This window comes from Neopelma chrysocephalum, unplaced genomic scaffold (genome assembly GCF_003984885.1).
Source record: "Neopelma chrysocephalum unplaced genomic scaffold, ASM398488v2 Primary Assembly neopelma1_76, whole genome shotgun sequence".
NCBI classification, from domain to species: domain Eukaryota; kingdom Metazoa; phylum Chordata; class Aves; order Passeriformes; family Pipridae; genus Neopelma; species Neopelma chrysocephalum.
This window is the reverse complement of record NW_020897737.1, coordinates 10,186,354-10,211,707: the sequence shown is the minus strand read 5'-3', so window position 1 is coordinate 10,211,707 and position 25,354 is coordinate 10,186,354. Positions and strand designations below refer to the sequence as shown.

Below are 25,354 nucleotides of genomic sequence, written 5' to 3'. Positions count from 1 at the left end.
CACACAGGAATCACATGGGGTGAGGAAGAAGGAGAGCAAAATAAGAAGAGCAATCATGAGTCAGATGGGACCTTACCATTTCCAGTGCTCAAACGGACACCTCCCAAAAAAATATTGCTGGAAAGTGACTCCTTGTCCCACACAGTCAGTTCTAGGCAGACATTCCGTATATCCCTTGAATTCAAGCCACTGAAGGCAAAGGTATGATTCCACTGGGGGTTCACGCTCTTTTTTACTATGGGAGTTTTGTGTTTTGTAGCTTTGCTGTCATCTGGGAGCAGGTATCTGTGAGATACAGAAAAGGAAAATTAAATATGTAAATGGGTTGTCACATAATATTCGCAAAGAGTTACAATGACGTAAAGGCTCAAATGGGATCAGAACCCCATCTCTCCACTAGTATTAAGTTAAGTATATACCTGAAGTGCATATTTTGCATTTGTGCTTAATTTGTTCCTATAGTTACAGTGTCAGTTATCACCAGCAGAAATTGGAATTAGGTCTCTTTGCCCCAAGACTTGGGTCACAACCACAGATTTTTTAATTCGGTGAGGCTAAATATAGACAGAATCATAAATCATTGGCTAGAAGGGGCCTTTGGAGTCACCTTGTCCAATGTCCCTCTCAAAGCAGGACAAGAGGCCCTCTAGAAGGAAATGGAAATGACTGATAAAGAACTTGAGCAAGTTAGCATCATAAATTTGAGTTGCCTAAAGCCCCACTGAGTGCAGAAACACAAATGCTGACAACTTCTTCACATTTGACTTGGAGTGGAGAATTCCTTTAGTGAAACTGAAAGAATTTAAAATTCTAGTTGAAAAATCAGAGGTCTTTACAAGTTTTCATAGTCTTCACCTTCTTCAGCAAAGCTGATGGAGTATCACTTATGTGATTGCACATAAGTACTAAAGGGTCAAACACACAAACAAATTATATCACTAGACCTCGATCAGGATTTCTGTGTGGGCTTGTACTTGACAATAAACATGAGCTAATTTACTAAAGTGGGTTAACTGTGGGCTCCTTTATGTCAAATTACCTCAAGCTGTAATTAGAACACTGCAGAACCTCAAATGGTTTATGGCAATTCCATTATGCTTTTGGCCATGACACATGACAGACCAATAGTCCAAGGAAAACAGAGCCCTGTTCCATGCTACTGAGTAATCCATGTCAACGTGTCAGTGGAAGTGTTTTCTTTTACCAAACACTGTGTTTTATAACATCAGGTACATCAGCAACTGGATGTTTATGTTTGAATGGTTCTGTTTCTTGACTCAGATGTATACAAATATGTTTGTATTTAACCCCTGGGGCAACTCATACCTCTCTGCCCCTGTTCCACAGCATCCTTCTCTTCAGCACACAATTTCAAGGTGCCAGTTGCTTTTCAGGACTGACACTCCACACACACATACACAGATACATTGAAAAAAAATGGGTCAGCCAAAGTATGATTCAGTGCAGCCATTAAAAAAAGGTGGAGGAAAAAAAAGCCACAAACCCTTTCACAAAAGTGTCAGATGTGCCTCCTGATTTCACTGCTGTTAAATTCTTTGCTTCTTTGATGAGGACTTCTAATATACCTCCAGATGGCAGGTGAGGATCTCCTTTTTTTCCTTTTTTAAAGCTCTTCTTTCCTATACGTGGAACAAAGTTGCAACATCACCATCATCATCAGAAATTATATATATATACTGCAAGACTGATTTGGAAACATAAATTGTCTTGGCTAGATTTTTTAAAATAATTTACTGCAATGGGATTAAAGCATTCCTTATGAGGATATTCTGATTCTCTACGGGTAGAGAAAATAGTAAGGCAGGGGCAGAAAAGTCACTCCATATTTGATAAAGAACTTAGCCATGTAACTAACTAGTCCTTGCAGGACACAACAGCGTGTCCTTTCTGAAGTCCTGTGAGAACATAGGTATTTGTGGATTACTCTGCTGAACACAAAGGACTCATGCGCTGTAAATCCTACCCGCTTTTCAGAATCCACTTCCACTGCTGATGTTAAGGCAGCCCTGGACTATAAAGCAAGCTATAAAACCTTTGTCCCAAAGCTTAAATCCAGAAAGAAACCAAATGTATCCTATGTGTAAGGATGCGCAGCTCCTCAGGGACCATATGAAGGACACAGTGCTCACTGACACACTACTGCTTTCAAACAGCAGCACAAGGACATGTGTCCTTGCTGCTGCTGCAGATTCTAAGAAGCTTATCAGCAGGGATCATACACCCTGATTCAGTATGAAAACATCAGAAATACAGATCAGGAGTGATGCTAAAAGATATTAATTTAAAAAAATGCAGACGGCATATCTGGACTCAGCAGACATTCTAGCTTTTAAGAGAGAAAACCTTGAGAAAACCTTGCTGTTAGCAGAGGGAATGTCATCTGTCCAAAAAAAAAAAAAGGCAAAGAAAGATATCTGATGTATCTATCAAATCCAAATGCTAACAAGCAATACTGTTGCTAAGACAGTGATATACCTGTGTCTGGTATATCCATATACACTCAGGTACTACCCAGTGATTGCTTTCACTTCAAAGGATCACGGTTCCTCATGCTACTACAAGGCAAAGAGTTACTAGCTATTTTCCCCTGTTCATTGCTGACAAAAATAATGATTCACCCTAAAGAACTTAAATAATATTTTGCAGGACTAAATTACAGCAGTAATGCAGTAAGACTGAGCAGAGGAAAAATGGTGTGAAAAAAGGAGTGAAATTGAGGAGGTAGCTTAAGGAGAACTAAGCATCAAGTACTAAGTGAAGTCTATTACTCTGATCAGCTAAACACTGTATATAACTAGCTGAACAAAGTACTCACAGACTATGATGCAGACAATTTATTTCTCTGTGGTTGCCCTTGACCATGTTATCTAATGTCTGGATTTTTTTTTTAGTTAGGTCACAGACACACATCAACCCTTGACTGCACACTCCCATTCTCTCCCCTAAAGTTCAGTGCAAGTGAAGAGAATGGAGCAGGAGAAACATACTCGTGGTTCAAAATTTCCACAAATGAACACAATTAACATATTTAAGTATGATTTCAATCTTCACTAGTACCATTACTTCGCCCCAGGTGAGGATTTTTAATACTCAGAGGGATGTTATATTATAATGCTACCATTAATGTTTGTTTTACCTTGAAACTGCCCTAGAGGAAGCATTAGGTTTCTGTCTGGGGGAATGTAACGTAAAACAACTGTCAGCTCTCCTTTATATTGAAGTCCAAAATCGGTTGCAACCTCCACCTGAAGAGAAAACAAACAAACCAGCCAAGGTTAATCATTCATATCTCTCCTTTTGATTTCAATTTTGTTGTACTAACATAGTGTTTGAAACAGTTCTTAAACATAACAAGACACACCAGGCCACTTTCAGGTAATTAGACATTCCAGGTTGAAAGCACTCATGCTTTGGAAAACTTTCTGAGCCAGGGAATGCAAGCTCTCAGAAAAATAAACCCATGTGGCATTAGACACTGCTCAGTGAACATACAGAGGAGAGAGTTATCTAGCATGAATAAGTGAGGCAAACCAACAGCAAAAAAACCCCTAAAACTTATTTCTGGGTATATAAGCTGTAGCTGATTTAAGCTGACAATCATCCCTTATTTCCTCCAGTCGAGATTTTAAACTGCATTTAGTTTCATGTATTTTAGAGGAGTCGCTCCTGAGTTACTCTTGGAACAGATATGGGGGTAAAAAAGGTGAGGGGGAGCAGACTACAGCTCTGAAACAGAAAAACTTCTTGAAAACTGTTGTTCTCAATGTCTTTTTCCTTTTCTACACAACTACAATTTCTGGGTTTCTGCATCTTTTTGCTTTATAAACATCTGAATCTTGCCCAGGAAGAATGCATTCAGTGCTCCTCAGACCATCCTTGTTAAAATAACTTTAGGCCTTCACTGGCAACATGCTGAACTTCCATTCACACTGTAAGAAATTAGAAACTTCATTTTAGAACAACAGGTGTAACACAGAGGGAGCTGCCCGTGCCAGGGTGTTTGGAACTAGATGACTTGGTCCCTTCCAACCCAAGTCATTCTACAATTTGATTTCTGTCCATGCTTCAGTGCTTAGGTTTGGGTACCAGTAAATCTTCCTGATCTCCTCACAGGGACAAAGCACATGTGTAAAGGGAGAGGATCCTCCAGAACTGCAAGACACACGCCAAGGCACCACCTAAGCCTTTAAAGTACTGTTTGTAGATGAATGCCTGATCCGTGACTGTATTTCTCTGAGTTGCATTCAGCTTATTTGCTGACTCCCTGGGAAGGTCAAAATTCCATTAGCAAAAGAAACAACCAAAAAAATCCCACCAGAAATACATACAGTGATATGCACAGAGTCAGCATTGCCTTTATATCATAGGTTCCAGGCTGAGGCACTAACTATGTTCAGTGGGGCTAAGTCTGCACCCAGGGATGGGACAGAGAACAAAGCAGTTTTAGTGATAACAACATGGCCCTTTTGTGACTTTGAAGCAGTTTTACAGCAACACAGACATTGCTACTTTGACTAAGAAACACAGTCCTCTCATACCAGTGTCCATTGTCAGCTGTTACTACAAAGGACAAAAGAAAATCTGTAGTAAACGGTTGTGGAATAATTTGCACAACATCTACATTTTGCCAGTCATGCAGCTCTCTTATGGTCTAAATTAAGCAAGTTTGGGATCGACTTTCCCACAAAGGCAGCAAGGATTAATTTGTTTTCTGTTCTGCCAGTGGACAAGAAATCATGTAAGTTCTAATATCAGAAAAAATTTATCAACCTCTCCCCCAAACCCACATACAACATGACTCTAGACTCTGTCCCCTCTTTTACCACAGAATTATTTTCTCTCCTTTTTCTGATTTAATCACATTCCTCTTGAAAACAAACCTTTCAATGCTCATAGAAGAAACATGTCTTAAAGTCTCCAACCTTTCCACTAAAGGAACTAAATGATTCATGATGGAACAAATAAAGCACTGTAATAAAACCCAGGAAATGTTTCACTGGCATTACTCCATTGCTGTCTCTATCAGGCAGTTCATACAGGAGAACAGTATGTCATTTGCATGTATTTTAACCAGTACTTTTTAAAGAAGTATTATACTCGCTAATCAAAGACCCTAGCAGCATTTTAAGTTTAGAAACATTATTTATAGCAACTTAGGAGGCAGATAAGACCGATTCTGTGTTTGCTTTCTTTGGTAAAAACGAAGTAATTTAAAAATCCTTTTAATGAGTTTGAAAATAATAAGACAGCACCTTCCAGCTGAAATGCTTAGCACTTCACTACGTTTTTTTCCTGAGCAGGAGAACTTCATGACTGTCTTTTTTAGTTTGGGGATTTTTTTCCCCTGTAAGGATTAAAAGAAACCACCCATACCCACACAAATCCCCAAAGACTGAAATGAGGTGACAAAGAGACTACTGCATGATAAGCTCAATTTCAGACCGTAAAAACTGCAAGCAAAACAACTACTAGATGTGTGTTACTGTTGTAGACAGGTGGGTACTAAATAAGAACAACACCTGACATCAGTCAGAGCTGTGACAGAGATGGAATAGACATTTCTTCTACTTCAAGAGCAGATCCAAGAAAAGTGATATACATGAAGCAAGCTTGTAAGAAGTGGATGGTATAATCATGGCCTGAACACAGTGCTGGCTGAAACACATTTGCCATCACTAACCAATTCCTGTTCCTGGTCTTGTCCATGAAGGAAGAGCTGGTGGTCACCCCCATAAAGTAAACTGAACTAGAACCTTGACTCTTATAAAGCATGAGGTGTGTAAGTGTTCAAAGATCAATTCCCATATGTATCTTCTGGCAAATTATTTACCAAAAATATAAATTTGTGACAATTTAAGTGTAAGCCTTGCAAAGGGCTACACCTGGAAATAAATTATACAACAATTGGATCCATCTCCCACCTGAGAGAAAGGCACAAACCAAACACATTCTCCTGAAACCCCAAATTTAATACTACTTCTGTAAATGTAACAAACACAGAACAAACAAGTCATCGAGTCAATTTAACAACGTTTGTTGTATGCCTCATATTTTTCCACAACAAGAAAGATACATTTTCTGAAATGGTAGAATTCCTGGGGATTAAGGCTGCTGCAGGAGCAAGCAAGGCAAAAGCCTTTAATCCTCTAGTTTACAGTAGGTCTTCAAATCTTTTCCAAGAATAAATACCTTTCCCAAAGTGGGTGGTGCACTAGAAACAGGAGTCATCCTGTCCTTCATTAAGTACAATGTTTCATAGACCAGTTGATTTGCTGGCTGAGAAGGCTTATCATGTACCTTTCTAGTTAAGGTGAATGAGAGACTGAGAAGTCATTTTGTCACAGCTGAAAGGTGTAAAGCACTTCAAATTGGAAAAAAAAAAAAGTCTGTTTCTTCAATAAACTCTTAGGGGTTGGGTAGGGAGAGTGGTAAGAAAGCCTTTTGTTTTATGTGTTATTTAAAAAAAATAATCTATTTACTAGGTCATTTTTCTATTGCAGTTTATTACAAGATGAACTTATGGTTTATTTATTTTTTTGTTATTGTTTTTAAGTAGCCAATCACATGTGAAGTTTTCATGAAGACTTTAAAACCAGTAATCCTTCACCAAATTAAGAACAAAGACTGTTTTTTTTTAATTGTCATATTAGACACTTATAAAGTCCTGATTTATAAACAAGTTCCAAAGGAAAAAATAACTAAATGTTGCTAAATTTGCTTCATAGCACTTTCACCAGCCCTGGAAAGCCTTACCTTGGGCTGAAGCACAAACCACTCATCGCCCTGATTTTCAAAGTTCCAGGAATCGAATGGAATTTCCACTTCCCCAAGGAAGCTGTTGCGTCCAAATCTGTCATAATGCCAGACAGAAAGCTGTAGGGTCCTGGTTTCCAGCTGTGTGTGACTGATGACATACTACCAACAGAAAAAGAGAAAAAAACCCTTTCAGAATAAGCAGAAATAATAGTTTCCACTGAGCCTTTTACAGCTCTAGCTCAATTTCACAGAGCCCACATCAGCTAACAAATGGAGCATGAAAGAAAGATTTGTTTCCCATGCAAACAAGATTGATTTAGCCAGAAAGCTCATAATGTTAATGTGAAATCTCTTTTCTTTGCTGTATGCATCCTGTGGTAATTTATGTTACTATCACAATCGTGGCTTTTTTTCCCCTATTATTTACTGGGTATTTATGACTATAAAGTAAATTATGATGCTTAAAACTATGATCCTGTTAATTCCTTAAAAGTTTATGCAAAAGAAGCAGATCAACATCGAAGTTTGATTCGTAAGAAGAAAGCCTATTGGTTCTTTAATCACTAAACAGTGTCTGCTGAACACTACTTTATAGAAGGCATCCTCTCCTTGCCAGTTTTATCTCTGTAACTTAAAAAAAATTGTTCTGAAAACACATACAACTGCATCTGCAAGGCATGCACTGAGCGTATCAGTCTTAGTAATCATTGTTGGTTTTGAATGCTACTAAAAAACTCATCTGAAAAAACATTATAGTCTAGCAAATGCACAGAAGACTATAAACATCTGGAATCTAACTCTGCACACTCTGCTTTTAGCAAAAAGTTCATTAACTCCCTGAAATTCACTCTTCTCGTAGTGTTGGCTGAAGAGACCCAGATGCCTTATTTTTGCATCAAGAAGAGTGTCTGAACAGAGACACATACTCTCCAAAAGCTGAAACAGTCAAGTCAGTTGGCTATTAATGTATAGATGTGTCTACAAAGCTTAATCCCAGATGCCAACACAGTTCCACTGTGAGAAATGTCATATTCTACAACAATGGAGTAAAAGTCAAAGAGGGAATATACAGACAGATTGAGTTACTTTCTTTTTTTTAACAGGACTTTCAGTTGGGATGAAGAGATGTAGCTCTTGCTTACCTACCCACAATTCAAGCAAGCCCTTTTTGTTACAATTTGTATTTTTCAGGAGTTTCTAGGTCGTATCCTCACCCGGTTCACTACCAGCAAACATATTTAGTACTACGTTACTTGCTAAATTAAGTCTAACACCTTCTTTTTTCAGTTCAGGCAAGTCTTGACTTTTATATACTATATACCATTTAAAACCAACACTATAAAAGAGACTCTCCCTTGGCAAGCAGTCCTGCCAGACCAAGCGTGTGTGCCTGCAAAATGGTTTTGTATCCAGGTTAAGCCAAGTATACTGGCCAGGGAACATTTATTTGTGTCTATTATGAGAAACTTATTTAAAACATAACTGAAATTACAAAAGAAATATTTCAGGAGAAACTAAAAGTGGTTTCTGGCCTCATGACAGCCAGCTGGATAACTCTCTTCAGTTGACAGCAAAGGGAATAATCAGGAGCCTTGAGTTCCAGGTCCCAGACAGGCAGTGAACTCTGCCATTCCCACTGCACCACAGAGTCAGAGAGGTGAATAAGAGGCTTGTGAGGAGCTCAGAATAGTTCACCCTGTGTAGTGGACATGGGTCAAAGGCAAGGAAAGAGAGGACATTGTGCTCCACCAGTCCTCAAGGAAATAATTAATCTTTATCTTTTGCAACAGAGGATGAACTTTGCCACAGTTTTTTAGGGAGGCAAGTAGAGAAACAGTTGTTGACCTTTTCTTATCAGAGTCAGTTCTGCTTTAATAATAAATTAAGGCCTCCAGAAGATTTCAGATCTTACTGCAGAATGTTATTTTCCTCTTCAAAATCAGTTAGATGGGAAGTTCGAAGCTAGCTTTACTTCAGCATCAGGCACACAAAATCTTTGAGGTGCTTTTAACAACTCTAAGCTCAGGTTAAATGGGAACATCAACAGTTTTGAAAGAGATCTATAGAAACTAATAGCTGTTTTACCTGTAAAGGGGAGAACCAAACAAAAACAGCTCTTTAATGCTAGAAGCCAGAAATTGCAGCTTATATGTTTACTAAATGCTTTTGCTTAAACACCTTCCTTTTTGAGGCATCTCTTCCAGATTCTGATCCCAATACTGGAACACATATAGAAAATACCTTTGAGAACAAGTGAAACATTCATCATAGCCTGAGAGAGAGACTGTTCTCACCTTCAGCATCTCATTAAATTCTGGATTGGTGCTGTTGCTTTTAATTTTGGTCTTGCGCTTACTTTGGCGGGACTTATCAGGCAGAAGGTACGCCTTGACATATCTGCAGATCAAGTAGTAAATTATTAGCAAGGAATAAAAAATGGCCAATTTAAGAAGGACCTGACATTCCTGCATCAGGAACACACATGAGGAAATTAATTTTTGCAGTATAAACAGTGTAAATGTGCAACAGAGAACATGAGAAACGTGGAAAGATATGGTCTTTACCTACAAACATAGAAATGTTAGTCAGACAGGATCAGAATAACAAGAGGCAGAGCTAAATTAATTTACTTATCCTCAGAAATGCAGTAAGCTCTCCTAACACTATCCCTTTCGCAGTATATAATTACTGGCTGGTTACAAAGGACAAAGCACACACTAAAATTACAAGATAATTAAAAACTTCATAATTTAAATACAACAGAATTACTTATGATTAGAGGCACTAATTATTACTGTCTGATGAGAGAATTTACATTATACTGAAAACTATAATGAGAAACTCAGAAAACATGGTACTAGCAAAGCGAGTCTATGGATGCATGAAAACAAAGTTATCTCTATCCCTCCCTCTCATGGCTCCTCTCATGTATGTTAGTTTTGATTCTAGAAGTAAAAAAATTGGTGTTACCTCCCTATCACTTCATATTTTTGTCCTGTTACTATTAAACAGGTTTATAATTTAAGTAATCTTATTTTTTCCCCAGAGCAGACACATGTTGCCCTAAGAAGCACATGGAAAATGCACTTCCCATGGGGAACCCAAACCCAGCCATCACTGAAATGCAGGCTGGTAATTCACAGGCTCATATCACAGCCCCAGATTACAGTGTGTGATGTGGAGGAGGACACCCCCAGCAGAGTTTAAGGAAATTCTTCTCTGTGCTTACGGATCTGTCCTTTGCTTCTTCTCATCTCCAATGGCCAGGTTTCTGCAGCTCTTCACCAGGATGTTGAGGGCACCTGTTCTGTAGATATAGTTGATACTGAGAAGGATTTCACCGCTGACCTTCACGTTGCCATAGTCACCAGTTTCACTATACACACTGAGCATGCTGTTAATGCTTGTCTGGAGGGGGAGAGAAAAAGGTCTTGGAGGCTGAAACACATTATTCTTTTCCGGAATCTGCTTTCTTCATACAGCTACAGCCATGCAATATTATCACACTTGTTAGGACTTGCTATGAAAACACGTATATCATAGAATAGAAATACCACAATTTGGTGTAAAAAGGAATGAGAATTACAGTTAATAATAGTTTAAATGTCTAGACAGTTTATGTTTTTACGTGCAGGACTCAAATCTATTTATAAACATGACTAAATCTTAGTTACCACCTTTTAATTAATGGATGAACTGAAGTGCAGACAGGCTACATAAATTGCAAGCTCACATAGGTTCCAAGTAGAAAAAAAAATAAAAAATCACCTCCTGGCCCAGCTGGTCACCTAATTTTTACTGATTGCCATAAGACAACTACTGACAGAACCCTTAGAAAAATGTATGAGGATGCTTCCCATATTGGAGATGGTATAAAACCATATTTGTTTAAAGTGCAACCCACGTCTCATTAGCAATTTTGTAACGATGAGTAAAATTCAAAACTCACCATTTCTACAATTTTCATAAAGACAAAAATTTGGCAATAATCTCACAAATTTTCCACTACAGCATAATATATAACCCCCAATCCCTTTTTCTTCACAGTAATAAGATGCAGAGTATTGCCATGAGGATTTCCTCTTCCAAAAGTTTGCAGTTAGGAAAGAACTGAATATTTCTTAAAGAAAATCAGAGCAATATGCACACTGCCAGAACATTCAAGAAACCTGGTGCACATTTTCTTTTGGGTCATTGAGCAAGACTTCTCAAAAACATATATAACCATCTAAATTCTGACACATAGGAACCTTGAAAGACACACAGGTAACAGTCTTCAACAAAAAGGGAGAAAAGAGAGAGAAACCTTTAAAGTAAGCTAAGCAGAGGATTCAGGAGAACTCACAGTATCGCCGTCTTTTTCAGGCACATTTAAATATGTCCATTTTCTGTCAGAGCCTTCTGGGGAGTTCTTTAAAGAAGGCAGTGCAAGAAGATCAAGAGAAAAGAGCATTAGAGAATAAGTGCAGTGAGAAATCTTAAACCTATACAGACAGGTAAAGGAAGTTTGTATTGCAAAGCCATAGTAAGAAAGGAAGAAAAAGGGTATCACCAAATCAGAGAAATGTTGTGTTTTCCATATATTTCAAGTATTGAAGGATGTGTTGTTCAAGGTAATTAAATAGAAATGAGGTGTAATCTCTGTATCAAACTACATAAGTTCTATTTTAGACCACCAGTTCAGCAGATTTGGATTCATATTAGATTATATTTGGATTTGTTCTCATTTACATGTGCATGAAGTCAATCCTCCCTGGAGCTACTCAAAAGCTAAGCATTCCTGTATTTGCAGCATCAGTGCCTTTGTAAGAAATTACGGTTTCTCTGTGGAGTTCATAAGAATAAAAGACAAATGCACAAAAATGTTGAAACACGTCACTCTCTGGGAAAAAAATACACTATTTAGTTATTGGGGGAAATATTTTCCCTCCTCTACTTGCTAGATCAGGATCTGGAAATCTCACCAAGGACCTCAAGGGAAACTGTATCCTGATCTACCTCCTTCCTTACCAGCTGCAGGGAAGTCAAGGGAAGGAGCCACACAGAAAGAATTTGTCTGTGGCAAAACTCAAATCTCCAAGCAATTTGCCAAAGGGCCCTGCAGCACAGAAGGCTGGAGGGATAAGCAGTTCTATGTCAATGTGGTAAACAACAACAGACATGAAAAAAATTATTTATATAAGCAATAATTACCCATGAAGTTAATTTTATATACCACGAAGGAATAATAAACAGCAAAAAATGTGCTTTTACTGTATTTCTGCTGGCCTTCTTTATCCTCAATTAAAAAAAAAAGAAAAAAGTAAAAGGCTTGTCCTTTTAATCCTTTCTATAATTGGCTGAAATTCCACAAACAGAATTGCATAAAATTACTGGAAAATTATCAACACACACCAAAAAATGTGTCATATTTCCTTCTATTCCTAACATGCCTTGAGATAAATTCTAGCCTTTACCATTTATGCATTTCCACCTCTGGTATACATGAAAATGAGTATCTTGGACACTGCTGCCTTTGAAACTGTCAGTGAACTTAACCGTTCCAGTACATGCTACAAAATGCCTAAATTATCCCTGTAACAACTTGTATGCCCATTTCAGAAAATAACAGGGTTATACGAACACAAGGAGGTGGATGAGTTGTTCTTTACTGAATCCAAATACATTTTTCCTCAATCCTTAGGCAAGCAGGCAGCAAGGGATAAATAATTGAGAAAAAAACCACAGCACAAAGTCCTAAAAAAGTAGTTGACCTCTGACTCTAGAATTTGTGCATACACATTTTTGAGCTGTTTACAAACCACAAAGAAAACTACAGAAATTTAGTAGAACTTTATATACTTTACTTTCTGCCCCTATCCCCCCACAAGACTGTTCTGTAGCATTTACACTGGCCATTACAATGTAAAATCCTTAAGAAATATACTCATATTCCAGTTCCATAAGTAGTAAACAACAATCACACACAAGGATGCAGAGCCTCATTTTAGTACCTCACTAAGAATTATGTTTGTTTTGCATCGTATCTAATCGCTGCAGTAAAGCACTGGAACCATTTAGTCTTACTGATATGATGGGTCTTGACAACACCACATAAATATGTTTGGGAAAGAAATCAGTGAAGGATACAGGGAAAACTAAATACATAGTTCATGTATTAGCACTGGGAAAACACAAAGAAAAATAAAATTCTGAGATACAATTTCTCTTCAGTGATGCAGTTTCCACCTTCATGTTTGCTCACTCATGTTGCAGGTAGATCTCAAGTATCTTTTACCCCTTGTAATATTTCTTCCTTTTGCTCAAATGCCCATAGTCAGACTAGACATACTTACATTAAATTTTCAGATTTGAAAAAAGAAAGAAAAAAATCAAACAAACAAACAAACAAATGAGAAAACTCATGCAGTCAGAGATTACTGTGCATTAATAATGTTATTTCAATGTGACTCAATAGCACACAGTCACTTGAAAGATAGTACGTGAAAAAAAAACTATACAGTGAAGAAGCTCAAAGGCTTAACAATCAGACTGATGGTAAAAACAAGAGAGATGGGGAAATGTTGGCAACTAGTAACACACTTCAGGGGAATGAAAAAAAAAGAACCTGTAAAATTGACCTGTTGTTGCAGGGAGAAGCAGCTTACCATTCACAACTTTGCCATTAACATAGCATGCAGTGACATTAAATATCATGTCATGGAGAATAAGGAGAAGCGAAAGCATTGAGATGTGAGATTACCTCAAACCTACAGCACTGGAAAAGCTGCACTCTGTTTGAGAAAAAGGTCAGAGGGAAACCTACAACAAAGGACAAACCCAGCATACAGACAGAACACTGCCTACAGCACAGAGTGAGGGATCTCTAAATGCAGTTCCTCAATTAGTGCCCGAATCAGAGAAAGCACTTGAGCACCTGCAACCCTCCTATCAATATTCACAGGAAACAAAAATTATTTTTTCTATAAAATCCATGGGACCAGCAAGCAGTGGATAATATGAGTCATAGTCAGCTTTGGTTAAATGGGTCTAATTAGACCAGTATCAACAGGCTGGATGTGCTCAAGTCTGATTTGGTACAAAGAGCTGCGCATCTCTGTTGTGTCTGTTTTTGTGAACTATACAAATCAGAAGGAAAAACGGTCTGGACATGATCAGATCTAAGACATCAAAATGCTCTGTGATGGTAATATTCCCAGCCTTTTCTCATCCCCATGTAAGCCAAGCTTTGGTTCAGCCACCTCCACCTCTTTGGGATCAAGAACGTAAGTAGGGATTCCCCAGGCCCTGCTTGCATGGGGACTAAAGGGGATGCAATCTAGAAAGACATTTCAGTGGTTATTGTCACAGAGCAAATTTTCTCTTCCCTTTTAATATACAGACTCATCACCTCTCTTCAAAAATTCAACACTCTCATCCTACCTAGTTTATTGCAGTTTTCTGATACTCTGTATGCTGTCCAGAGCTGTTCTTAGACACAAGTCATGAAGAAGAGCGGCCACAGAGGACTCCATGACTTCTCTGAAGATACTATCAGTTGCCCACAGATCCCAAAAAATGAGGTATACAGCAGATAGTAATAAACTAGACATGTTAAAGGCTACTTTTATCATCCATTTTCTTTCCCAGTGAATAACAGACAGCATAACAAACTGCACAAGGCTTCTTATTCCAATTTTGTTGCATCTCAAAAACGCCTGTTACAACCTGAAAATGAAGATATCCTTTTGTTGTCACCAACCCAAATCCCCAAGTATTTCCTTCCTCACTGTAAAGGGAAATACTTTTCAGATGTGGGTGGCATAGCAATCATGTAATAAACAAAGTTGGCTTGGCAGGTGGACCATGATGGGTGGTATGTATGCAAACACACAGACAAGTATTTGTGTCCCAAGAACCTGTCCTGAGAAAGTGATTTGAGATGGAAGATCCCACTATAGCCTTGTTCTCTTAATTTCAACTAAATTAAGTGCTCCTCTGCAAAGCTGAGCAGTCACTTACCACAAACACCTATGGTTTGCCTTCCCAAATGTAAGCTTGGTAGTAGCCTGAGCATGTGAGGAAATCTGCTGATGAGTATGAAAAATAGTTTTCTCTTTCATGCACTGCAGAGAACAACACTTTACCTTTGAACAGCATCAGAAATATAATAGAAAATCTATCTAAAATTAAAAGATGTTTCTTATGTGCAGGATGAAAGATGATCTGCTGCTAAGTGATATGAAGATAAATTCCTTTTTAGAGGAAAGATGGTGTTTTGTGGAAGGAAAAAGCATATGTTTTCTACTCAAGATCTTACTGTTGATAGTCCACTTGCCATATGTTCCTGTTTTCTTGAATAACGAGAGGCCACTATGGCATCAATATCTTCTTCTCTTTCATCCAGATAATCCTAAATGACAAACAGGCATTTTAGTTGTCTTATTCTGCTGTGTATTTGGTCAGCCTCTGTCACTTAGTTTTGTTTCACATGTTTTCCACTTCAGGAAGACAATAGCAATGCAAATTCTATTCTCTAGAGGAATTTTGATTTACATTTTCCACATCTTTGCACAGGCACAGAGGATAAGGGGAAGAAGCTCTGTTACAGTTTCAGGGTTCAATTGCTTAAGAGCTGGAAAAGTTCACACATACACTTCATCTCTTATTCTGGAGGAACATATCTTTGCGTGGCCAACAACTACACATAAACAAAACCCCTCTTCCATGCCTACGAACAATCCCATGAGAATTAACTTATTCTGCTTGCTACTATTTGCATTCATGAATTCAGGTTTGAAAATCTTAGAGAGACATGGTGAGAATTTGTTAAATCTTAAGAAAAGAAATGAGTGAATTAAGGTTCCATTCCAGTGGCCAGAGGGGGCACTGATACTGGTTTACCTGAAGACATGTGTAGCCAAAAGCCATTAGATGATTGATTGGTTACAGCCCAGGTTACATGTCCATAACAGACAAAGTTTTTAGAATCCAGAAATCCAGTTTTCCAATTATTACCCACATTTGTATCAGTCACAGTCACACAAATAGACAAGCACACAATTTGCATTACATTTTCACCCTTTGTGCTGCAGTGTTTAGAGATGATTTTGTGGACACAGTCATTAAAACAGACCCCTTTTAACTGGCAGTCCTGAAAGCCCTGGGTTATTGTCAAACCACATGGGAAGAAACATGCCATCATACATGCTGAATACATTTGAGAGGTAAGCAAAAAATCAAGTTGATGGGCATTTTTAAAATTCCTGTACTGTTTTAACAAAAGAAAGGGAAGAAATTCAATAATTGCATAGCTTTGTATTTGTGCTCAAGTTTTAACAAGCAAGACTGAACTGCAACATCTTTAACTTATATAGAGAAAAAAATAATTTTCATTGTTTAAGGACAGCAATAAAGTAAAATCTAAAAAGAAACAAGATCTGGTTGATAGTTCTAATAGGACTCTTAACTTCTGCTTAAAGTAACAGGAAAAAATGCCAACAGACAATTATCATCCTATTAAGTATAGTTTGGAAATTTCAAGTGTTTCCTTAAACCTTATGGCAGGAAATTGAAAGACTCTGCTTTTAGTTTTGATGGAAGTCAAATGTTCAACTTCCTTATATCTGCTTTGCAGCTATAAAAATCTTGTGTTTTGACCTACCTCAATCTCTATTGCTTAGTTGCTCTCACTCTGAAACTAAACAGAGAAGTATTGTATTCAAATTCGGGGGTCTCAAAGACTGCTGTGCTAATCAGGAAAAACAGAGCAGAGAAGAAATGCTGCTGGAGAGTTGAACTGTCACAGTTTACATGGAAGATCTGTAGTACATTTGTTGTTAGTGTGCATAAAACTAGCTGTTACATCTCTTCTCCTTTGCTCAAGTGACTGAACTGAATAAAAAACAGCTGAAAGTGATGCAAAATTTTCTATTACCATTTTGCAGTTGTAACCACATATTTAATATTGAGCAAAGGGAAATCAGGACAAGCTATCGCTATTTGGGACCGAGATTTACATACTGAAACAAACACTCCTCTTGGCTTCATGTTCTTGCCATGAGTTTCCTCTGCTGGTCTCATACCTTTCTAACCTATTCAAGGCAGTGTTACCATCCCACAGAAAAAAAAAAAAGACGTCATAGATATTTATAAATACATAAAGAAAATATATATAAATATATAAAAGGAAAAATCCATGGAGATCCAGGCACAACAAAGCAAGCTATTTCAGGTAGACAGAGAGCTGAATCCTCCAAAATAACCCCCCACCAAAAACCTGAAATAAAAACAAAAAAACCCCAGTCTACCCTTCATTTCTACTTCACTAAGTTCAGAATTCAGATGATGTACTCTAGTTTTAAATTTGTAACAAGAAAACACAATTTTCTTTCTTGCTCATATAACAGGAAGGAGCAGTTCTGGTAATACATATAAAACTATTTCTTTTACAGTGCTGTATGCATACCAGTGAACTTTAAAATAAACAGTGCTACATTTTTATTGCTGAATAATAAAACACAAGAGAAAAAAAAAGAGGTAAGGCTCTTCAGACTGGGGTGTTGGGATGTTTCAGATCTAGACACTCAAATACTGACAGTGTTTCACAGAGTCCTAAGGACTGCTAATTGACTACCAATTTTTTGTCTGCAAGCAGATATCTAAAACTTGAAAAAAAACCCAAAAAGGTTAATGTTTAATCTATGCTCTTCATTCGTTTTACACCAAGATGATTATGTTTCTCAGGAGGTGTCACAGAACTGCGACTACATAACTGGTTAGTGTTATTAGCTTATTAAAGTTAGAGCTAGTAGGATATTAATCTCATGGTCTCCAGTGGGGGTTATAAAATGCACATCATCCAATTACTTCTGAAAAAGCAGCTGAGCATGCAATGAACACTACCTCTCTAGACAAGGTGCTCACACTTGAACACTAGATTTAACTGGTTCCCTCTGTTCCTTGCTAAATACCTACCACACTATGTGGGGTTTTGGGGGTTGTCCCTTTTGACTAGCAAAAGCAATTGTAAGTTAGGGAAGCAAAATATCCATTCTATTTTCCAGCTAATTTCTCTGTATGTGTACTGGGTTTTCCTGATAAAGGTGGGAGCAAAGCAGCTGAAAGCCTTTTCCCATCCTTCCAGCTGATAAATTTCAGCAATCTGCATATCCTATTGACATGTGGCATCTCCTACACCACTGCTGTCAGCTCCCATCTCCCAGGACCGAAGGACCTCAGCCAACTCCATCAGTCAGCAGAGAGGAAAGGAGGTATAACTTCCTAACTTTTCTCAGGCTGCAGAAGCTGTTGTTACCCTCATCAGATCTCTTTCTCTTTGTCTCTTATATCAAGCAGCAAGTTATACTGAGCATCAAACTAAATTCCAGCAGGAATACAGCTTTTATCTCAAAACACTGCATCCATAATGATTATAGGATAAGACTATGAAGGACTCCTGTGGGTCAAACTACCCTGAAAAATATGGTAACACTAAAGCTGATGAATGCAATCAATTCATTTCGTAAGGCAGAGAAAAGGGAGGATATGGGTAGAATCAGAGGTCTGTGAATCCTGTTATGAATGAATTTTAAAAGGGAATGAGTGCTCTCACAGACCCTGGAGCAACTAAATCAAGGTTATGCCACAAGAGAGGTGTCCTATGCTAGCAAAGGAGCTGGAGATTTGCTGAGTGCAATTTAAAATTTCATCCAGAGACAGCAAGAAAGAAAAAGGAAAAAAAAATAGGAAAAAAGAAAGCTGCATCTGAACAAGAGGAAGACAAAAATCAAAGGACAGAAAAAACCTCTCTGGACTTGTCATGTCTGACATCTGCCTCAGAGAAATACCAAAGTAGTATCTATCAGACCCTGTACAATTAGAGCAGAGAATTGGTATAAAGACATTTAAAGTCTGTATTTTCTTACTTTATGCTTTTCTTCTGCAATATTTTCCAGCTTCTTAACAAAGAACACATCCTTTTTCTTGTTTACAATTTAAAAATAAACCACTTATTTTTGAAGTTTTTCTTCCACCAACATCTGACACACTCCTTAAAGAATAACTCAAAGCAATGCTGCAGGCAAATTCTCTGACTGTTAACAGTCCAAGAAACAGATGGAAATCCCAACATGTGATTTTCCACCAAGACACAAGTATCAAACTGTACAAGGAGGGGAGACATCTCTCATGGTCAATGCTCTTCTGAAAAGAACAGATGGTAAGGAAGGACTACGACAACAGACAAAATACATAAGCTACAAACACACATTTGGAAACTTTAGAATAAACTATGATTACATGAATAACTATTTAAATAACTTTTTCCTCCCTCATGCATATTTAACAAGCTTGGATGTTTTTTTATAGCATTGATGCACATCTGTAAATTGCCTAGCTTGGATATGTGCATAAGAAGAGAAGGAAATTGTGAATCACTTCAGTAAAAGCAGTTCATAAAATACACAGAAAAAGACATGGAGGTGTATGGAAGAGTCAACAGGCAAAAGAGCTAAACAACAGGGGCAGAACAGAAAGTCGGGTCTTCATTTGCTAAAAAATGTAGATAAGGGGAAAACCAAACCAGATAAAGTCTTTAAAGTATGGAATTTCTCAGCATCAAAATTTAAATCTATGAAAGTATGAATCAACAGAACTTGAGTATGTGTAATTTATTGCCTGGAACTTATTTTCAGGCTAGATTTCTTTCACCTGTGCACTCAAACCCCCAGCCAATTAATAACAAACTGGAACCATGACTCAGAAGATGACACTGTTTAAAACTTCATTAAATATCCCTGAAATAATGTTCTGGATTACCCATATTTTACATCAATACACATACAGTGCTGATTTCATAAGTCTAAACAAACAGAATTTCCACCAGATAAACATTTGCATCTTTATAACTCACCAGTTCCTGATCTAAGGCACTAGGTACAGATTTGCTTCTTATGCTCAGAGTATCCTCATTTCCTTCAGAGAAGGATTCACTCAAATCTATCTCAGATCGGCTACGGTCTGCAAAATAAAATCAATTAAAATGTTTGCTATAATTTGTACCAAGATATTCATTTCATATCCCATACAAGTATTGTCCCAAACCCAACTGTTTTTTAAGAAAAAAAATTCATCAAAACAATAGTTCAGTTACTCGTCGAAAAGTTTTGACTTTCTCTGGGCCCGTCAGCCTGGAATATTGCAAAACTTGCTGTCCAAGTGCTCACAGTAATTACCTCCCACCACCACCAAATTTGCTTCAGCATCTGTTTCAGAATCAAGCAACTGGGGATACAAATGGATGCAGAAAGTACTTCTGACATTAATGCTGTTCCTTGTGCAGAAATTAGTAGAAAACAAACAATTCTTAAGACCTCCAGCAATTCCTTTCAGTCCCACGGGTCTCTCATCCACTCTATAGGCATAAAACACAGATGTCTTGGAGAAAGATTTTCTTAGTCCTCCCCACATAAATATTTTGTTTGACTGTTTCAATATATTTGGGAAGAAAGAGAGGGAAGAGAATACTTTTAGATCCTGCAGATAGGAATCTGAATCTTTTTAACTGTTCATCTTCTACCTGGTCTACAGTTGATGTGACAGGAAAGGTCACTCTCCTGAGCTTAATGTCCTTTGACATCCCACAACAAGGAGACAGTGAAGAGTTTGAGGCCAATTCCCAAGTTACCTGCAATTTTGTTTGGCATCAATCTGCTTTGGTAACATGAGGTCAGTTCTTATCTGTTAGGAAAGCCTTTATTTTATAAGGGAGCAGGAACAGGAGAATTTTCACTTCATAAAGGAATAGCCATCTGTAACACTTCTGCCTGGAGTTGCACTGTATGATATTATCAAAAGAAACTCAGGTGCTTTCAGGCTGAAGTATCTAAGGTAAAGGACATTACCTCCTTTGATTAACTCTGTGGGATACACCACTAGGTTTCTGCTTTGGGCTAAATTCAGCTGCAATAAAATGAGTCCTGCTGTGTTTCAGAGAGAAACCTGCAAACCCAAACCCACTCTGTTATCCCTGTAGGAAGCCAACTGAGTGCCTGGGAGAAGCAGAAGAGTGCAGGGTGTTCCTATCTCCTGTTTCAGATTGGAAAAAGAGGATCTCCACCTGCTGCTGCAAAGTGGCTGTGACAGCACCTTTCTGTGCAAGCATTTTTCACCTAACAGCCTCCCGTGAAATAAGGTAAATTACAGACTGATTGATTGGTTCAGTGCATCACATATAAAAATGAAACGACATAAAGTCTGTAAGGGGCTTGATCTCTGACCACTCTTTGTTTCCCAAATTTGCTTCTGGGCAAAGTGGGTGTGAAATGTAATGGCAGAAGCAGAGTAGTACTATATACAGATTGCAGACAGGTAGCATTTTATTCAGGTGAGCACATAGAGAATGATTTAACAATGTGCAATTGTGACTGAAATCTTTTAAATTCTGAGCATGTGATTTACCTAATACTCACATTGTGCCAACATTACTGGGGTTAGAATTACCATTTTCTTCATGTAAAACTTGTGAAGTGGTATCAAATTGGTTAGTAAAAGGGAAACATTTTCAGAATGAATATGAACAAATTTATAAAACTTACACCTGGTCTTTCATTGTACTTTAAAAACAAAAGGAGCAGAGTCATAAGAATAGGAATAATCCTCTGATAGTAAAGGCTGGTAGAAAGGAGGAAAAGATTTAATACTTGCCTGATGACAAAGATATCCTAGAAACTGCAATGGAAGGTGTTCCAGATGCTTTCCTACAGTGCTTCTTTACTAAATCTTCAGGGACACTTTCACTTGCTGGAATAATCATGCCATTTTCTAAGCCAGTGTCCTGCCCAATAAAAAAAATGCACACCCTATAAATATGAAAACTGAGCTTATTCACTATCAGTCTATAAAAACATCATTTCTATTAGATCCCAGAACTCCAAAGCTCCTTTAGCAACCAGCCTATTACTGAACATATTTAGATTCCAATCTAATCTACTTCACTTAGCACTGATCATGCATAAAATTTGCACAAAAATGGGATTTATGCTTACATGCTGAGTTTGCAGCTGAAGAATCAGAGCAGCTCATCAGGAGTGAGGGAACTGAAATACTCAAATCTACTGGAAGTTCACTTAGCTCAGAAATTAAAACAAACAAACAAACAAACAAAAAACCTATGGGTTTTATACCAGCATTATGATTTCAGCCAAGGTAGAGCCAAATGGACTTGAACTAATTAAATTATGCCAGTATGACCACCTTAAATAAAGCCAATATATTTGATATCATTATGACTTTTTGCCTTCCTGTAAAAGAATGCCCAATAACATAACTCCATCTAAATTAAATGAATTTTTCAAAGAAATTGAATGCACTTGAAAACAAGTCAGTCTATATGCCAGAAAGAGTACAAATGAAATAACTATTAATTTATTTACAGGTCCCAAAACTGCCTTTCATGTATACTAACTTTTTTTTTGTTGTTAGGAAAGACAACATATTAGAAAGAAAATTGGTGCATTTAATAGGGCTCTGATCTAAACACTCATCTACTTTTTTTTCAAACACTGATGGAAAAAGGCACTGACTATAAATTTTACTTCCCCTGTGCACTTAAATCATGGCAACTTAGGATAACTTGCTAGTAAAGTCTTGATTTTTCAAGAGCATGACTGAAATGAATTGGGGAATGGCATCTCCGTGCACAGCCAGGAGGAGATGAGTGGCAAACAGGCAGATTGTCTGGGAATAAAGAGAGTGTCTGCTTCTGGATAGAAGAGCCACATCCTTCTACTGATTACAAAAAGCCAAGGTGGCCAGCCTAGCTCAGGTGTGGCCACCTACATCCTAAGAGGCCTAAAAGGAGGTGAGAGGAATCATTTTGATAATGTGTCTAGCACACATTTTGTGTTATGGCATAATTTATGCAGAGCCCAGTGTCCAAATCCAGAAAAAACTAAAATCAGTTTGGCCCAATTTTTCGCAAGTGCTGGATTTTCAGTTTCCCTTACAAGTCAGTGGGAGCATACTGGACCCTGCATGCTTGAAAGTCCTGTCCTTAGTTCATAGCACTTAGTTAAGGCCCTGAAGTGCCAAAAATGCTTATTCCCAAACCCTTGTGCCTCCCAGTTCAGAATTTTTAACTCATTATATAATGCTGGACATCAACAGCAATTTTTAGACAAAAGAGAACAGTCTGCCAAACCAAAAACCACGTCACTGATAGAGCATGACAAGTTCTGTTCCAGCAGAGATCTTCACTAGACCCAGCAGAACTAAGGAAGAAATAAGATCTTCTCTGTCAGGCTTGTCTTTACTGGGCTACAAATCGATCTAACAGGGCAGATACCAGCCAAGTCATCTTGTTTGGTGTCAGCTGTGCTTGGTCCACATCACTGTACTTACCCTGCTATAATCTGCAGTCATGCTGCGCGTGCTGAGCGCTGGAGACCTCGGGAGGGAAGGTATGGGAGCACTGCCCCCCCTCACAGGACCCACAGCCCCTCTCAGATGACCTGCAGCAGCCTCCACAACACTGCTGTTCAGTGAAAGAGTGCTCCCTCTGGGGTGGAGAGAGGAGTATTAAAGGGTTATTGCTTTGAGCAAACCAAGGCAACCCATTTAGCAAACCACTGCAAGAAAACAACTGTGCTTACAGGTTTCGAGAATAACATTGCCCTGGATGGACTGTGTGATCCCCTGCAAGGAAATGGTCATTGGAAAAGGAAAAACACAGGCAAAGGTGAATTACCATCATTTTACACATAAAAGCATTGTCAGTACTTCTACCAGAACTGTAAATAGCTCAAATGGGCAGCTCCTGTCCAGGCTGCAGAAGAAACGATTTGTCTTTCATTTCACACCACATTCACATCCCAGCAGTAGATGTGACAATTCTTGCAACCCTTCCTACCAGGCTGCTGCTTGGTGTAAAGGGAAACTTCTGACCACTTCTGCAGCCAATGTAATGCCAGCACCATCTCCAGAAAGTCTAAAATCCTTGGCTATCTGCTCTCCAAGCTCTCCAGAAAAACACCAACTCATTCACTGTCCAATTTATGTTGCAATAATGACTTTTGACCCAGAGCAGTTGATTCTTTCAAGCAGTGTGCACAGGTCTTCTTGCCAGGTTTCACATTAGTAAAAGTGACAAAAAATCATCTGTGATCCTCATAGCAGAAGCCATTGCTGCCTAACATCACAACAGGCAGAAATTTTTCCATGGGACATTTTATATTAGAAGATACTGATAAGTCCATGTGAAAGTTGAGGGATAGAAGCGGTAAGCTCTTGCACTTTTTTAACCTTTTGAAACAATGAAAACTATTTTAAAATGTATTTCAACACATTTCTAATTAAAGTTTTATTTTATTTGAAATCTGATTTGCAGTAAACATAACACATTCCTGGCAGATCAACTCTTCTTTCTCAACAAGCATCAGTTCAAACCTTTTATTTTTCCTTCACATTTCAGAGAAATCTCAAAAAGTCTTGCAGGACAGTAAGAGATATTCATACAGTCCTACTTACTATATTAATATTTAAAAAATTATTAGTAAGTGGGAATTGAAGGAATTGTACCCTTTCCATGTGGAAAATATGGTGTCAGAGGACAATAGCAGTACAAATTTGCTGGAGAAAGTTTTTGGAACTTACAGCATATTTTCAGTCAAAAGAGGCTTGCTTAATAAATATTTCAGATTTGCTGGCATCGTCATTGTGCTGGACAACAGCTGAATTTCTCCTTCACTAGGTGTAGGCTGTTATATCATGTTTAGAGTAACTACAGTATAAATCTTCTCTACCGCAATCTAAATTTTTATTAAAACTACTGTTAAACTGGGAAAAAATACTCTGCCACACCACAGCTCCAGTCTCACTGCTACATTAAACAATGAGCACGGGCTCTGAATCCACGCTGGTAGAAAAAAAAGGAATACAAAGGACAATCCTGAAGATCAGGATTATCTAGAAGTGTTGTGCAACCATGTTTTTGTCTTTTAATGAGCATATGGTAACCTTATTAACAATTACTATCCAATTTCATATACTGGCAACTGTAGATAGTGCATAAATAAACACACTCCTATTCATGTGCACTTCACATACACACACTGCTACCTTTTAATTTGATCAGCCAGTGATCAACAAATTCTACTAAATATGCTGTGGTTGGATTTATCTTTTGATATAAAGATGCATCTTTGATGCTGTAAAGTCAGAAAAATCAGTTTCTGGCTGTCATCTGTATTTTATCAAAGCTGTTGGACTCAGATGCACACACTTTAATTTCCAAACCTGCCAGTGCATGTAAAGCAACCAGGGTGTTCAAAACCTGATTTTTATTGCATATCACATCACTTCTGCTGGATTGTTGTGACTTTCTGTTACAAAAACTGTGTAAACTGATATAAATCAAGAGAAGTGTTCAGAAGTGAGCTGGGATAAAAGATTTGAGAACATATAGCAAAGGGTTCTGCAGGAATCTTCAGTCAGACTGACCACTTGCACATCAGACCTGCTAACAGGCCTCTCCTGTCCTTCGTCCTTATTTCAGTCTGTTGTTAGAGAAAGATTCAACACTTTTTATACATTTTAAGTA

At 38.0% G+C, this 25,354-nt stretch overlaps 1 protein-coding gene across 6 annotated transcripts in view; it reads right to left on the bottom strand.

Annotated features, from left to right (window-relative positions):
• Positions 1 to 25,354, bottom strand: part of SYTL5 (synaptotagmin like 5) — an 87,901-nt gene that overhangs the window by 6,593 nt on the left and 55,954 nt on the right. For 2 of the 6 annotated variants that reach the window (XM_027689040.1, XM_027689039.1), the window contains 11 exons: positions 23,158 to 23,314; positions 21,463 to 21,592; positions 19,670 to 19,776; positions 15,077 to 15,169; positions 11,123 to 11,188; positions 10,007 to 10,185; positions 9,072 to 9,174; positions 6,775 to 6,936; positions 3,158 to 3,266; positions 1,505 to 1,640; positions 77 to 285 (listed from right to left, as the gene is read on the bottom strand). In XM_027689040.1, the coding sequence (XP_027544841.1) occupies positions 77 to 285; positions 1,505 to 1,640; positions 3,158 to 3,266; positions 6,775 to 6,936; positions 9,072 to 9,174; positions 10,007 to 10,185; positions 11,123 to 11,188; positions 15,077 to 15,169; positions 19,670 to 19,776; positions 21,463 to 21,592; positions 23,158 to 23,314 (1,451 nt within the window). The remainder of the gene's footprint in view (positions 1 to 76; positions 286 to 1,504; positions 1,641 to 3,157; positions 3,267 to 6,774; positions 6,937 to 9,071; positions 9,175 to 10,006; positions 10,186 to 11,122; positions 11,189 to 15,076; positions 15,170 to 19,669; positions 19,777 to 21,462; positions 21,593 to 23,157; positions 23,315 to 25,354) is intronic. The other 4 variants (XM_027689041.1, XM_027689042.1, XM_027689043.1 and 1 more) reach the window with 4 other exon arrangements.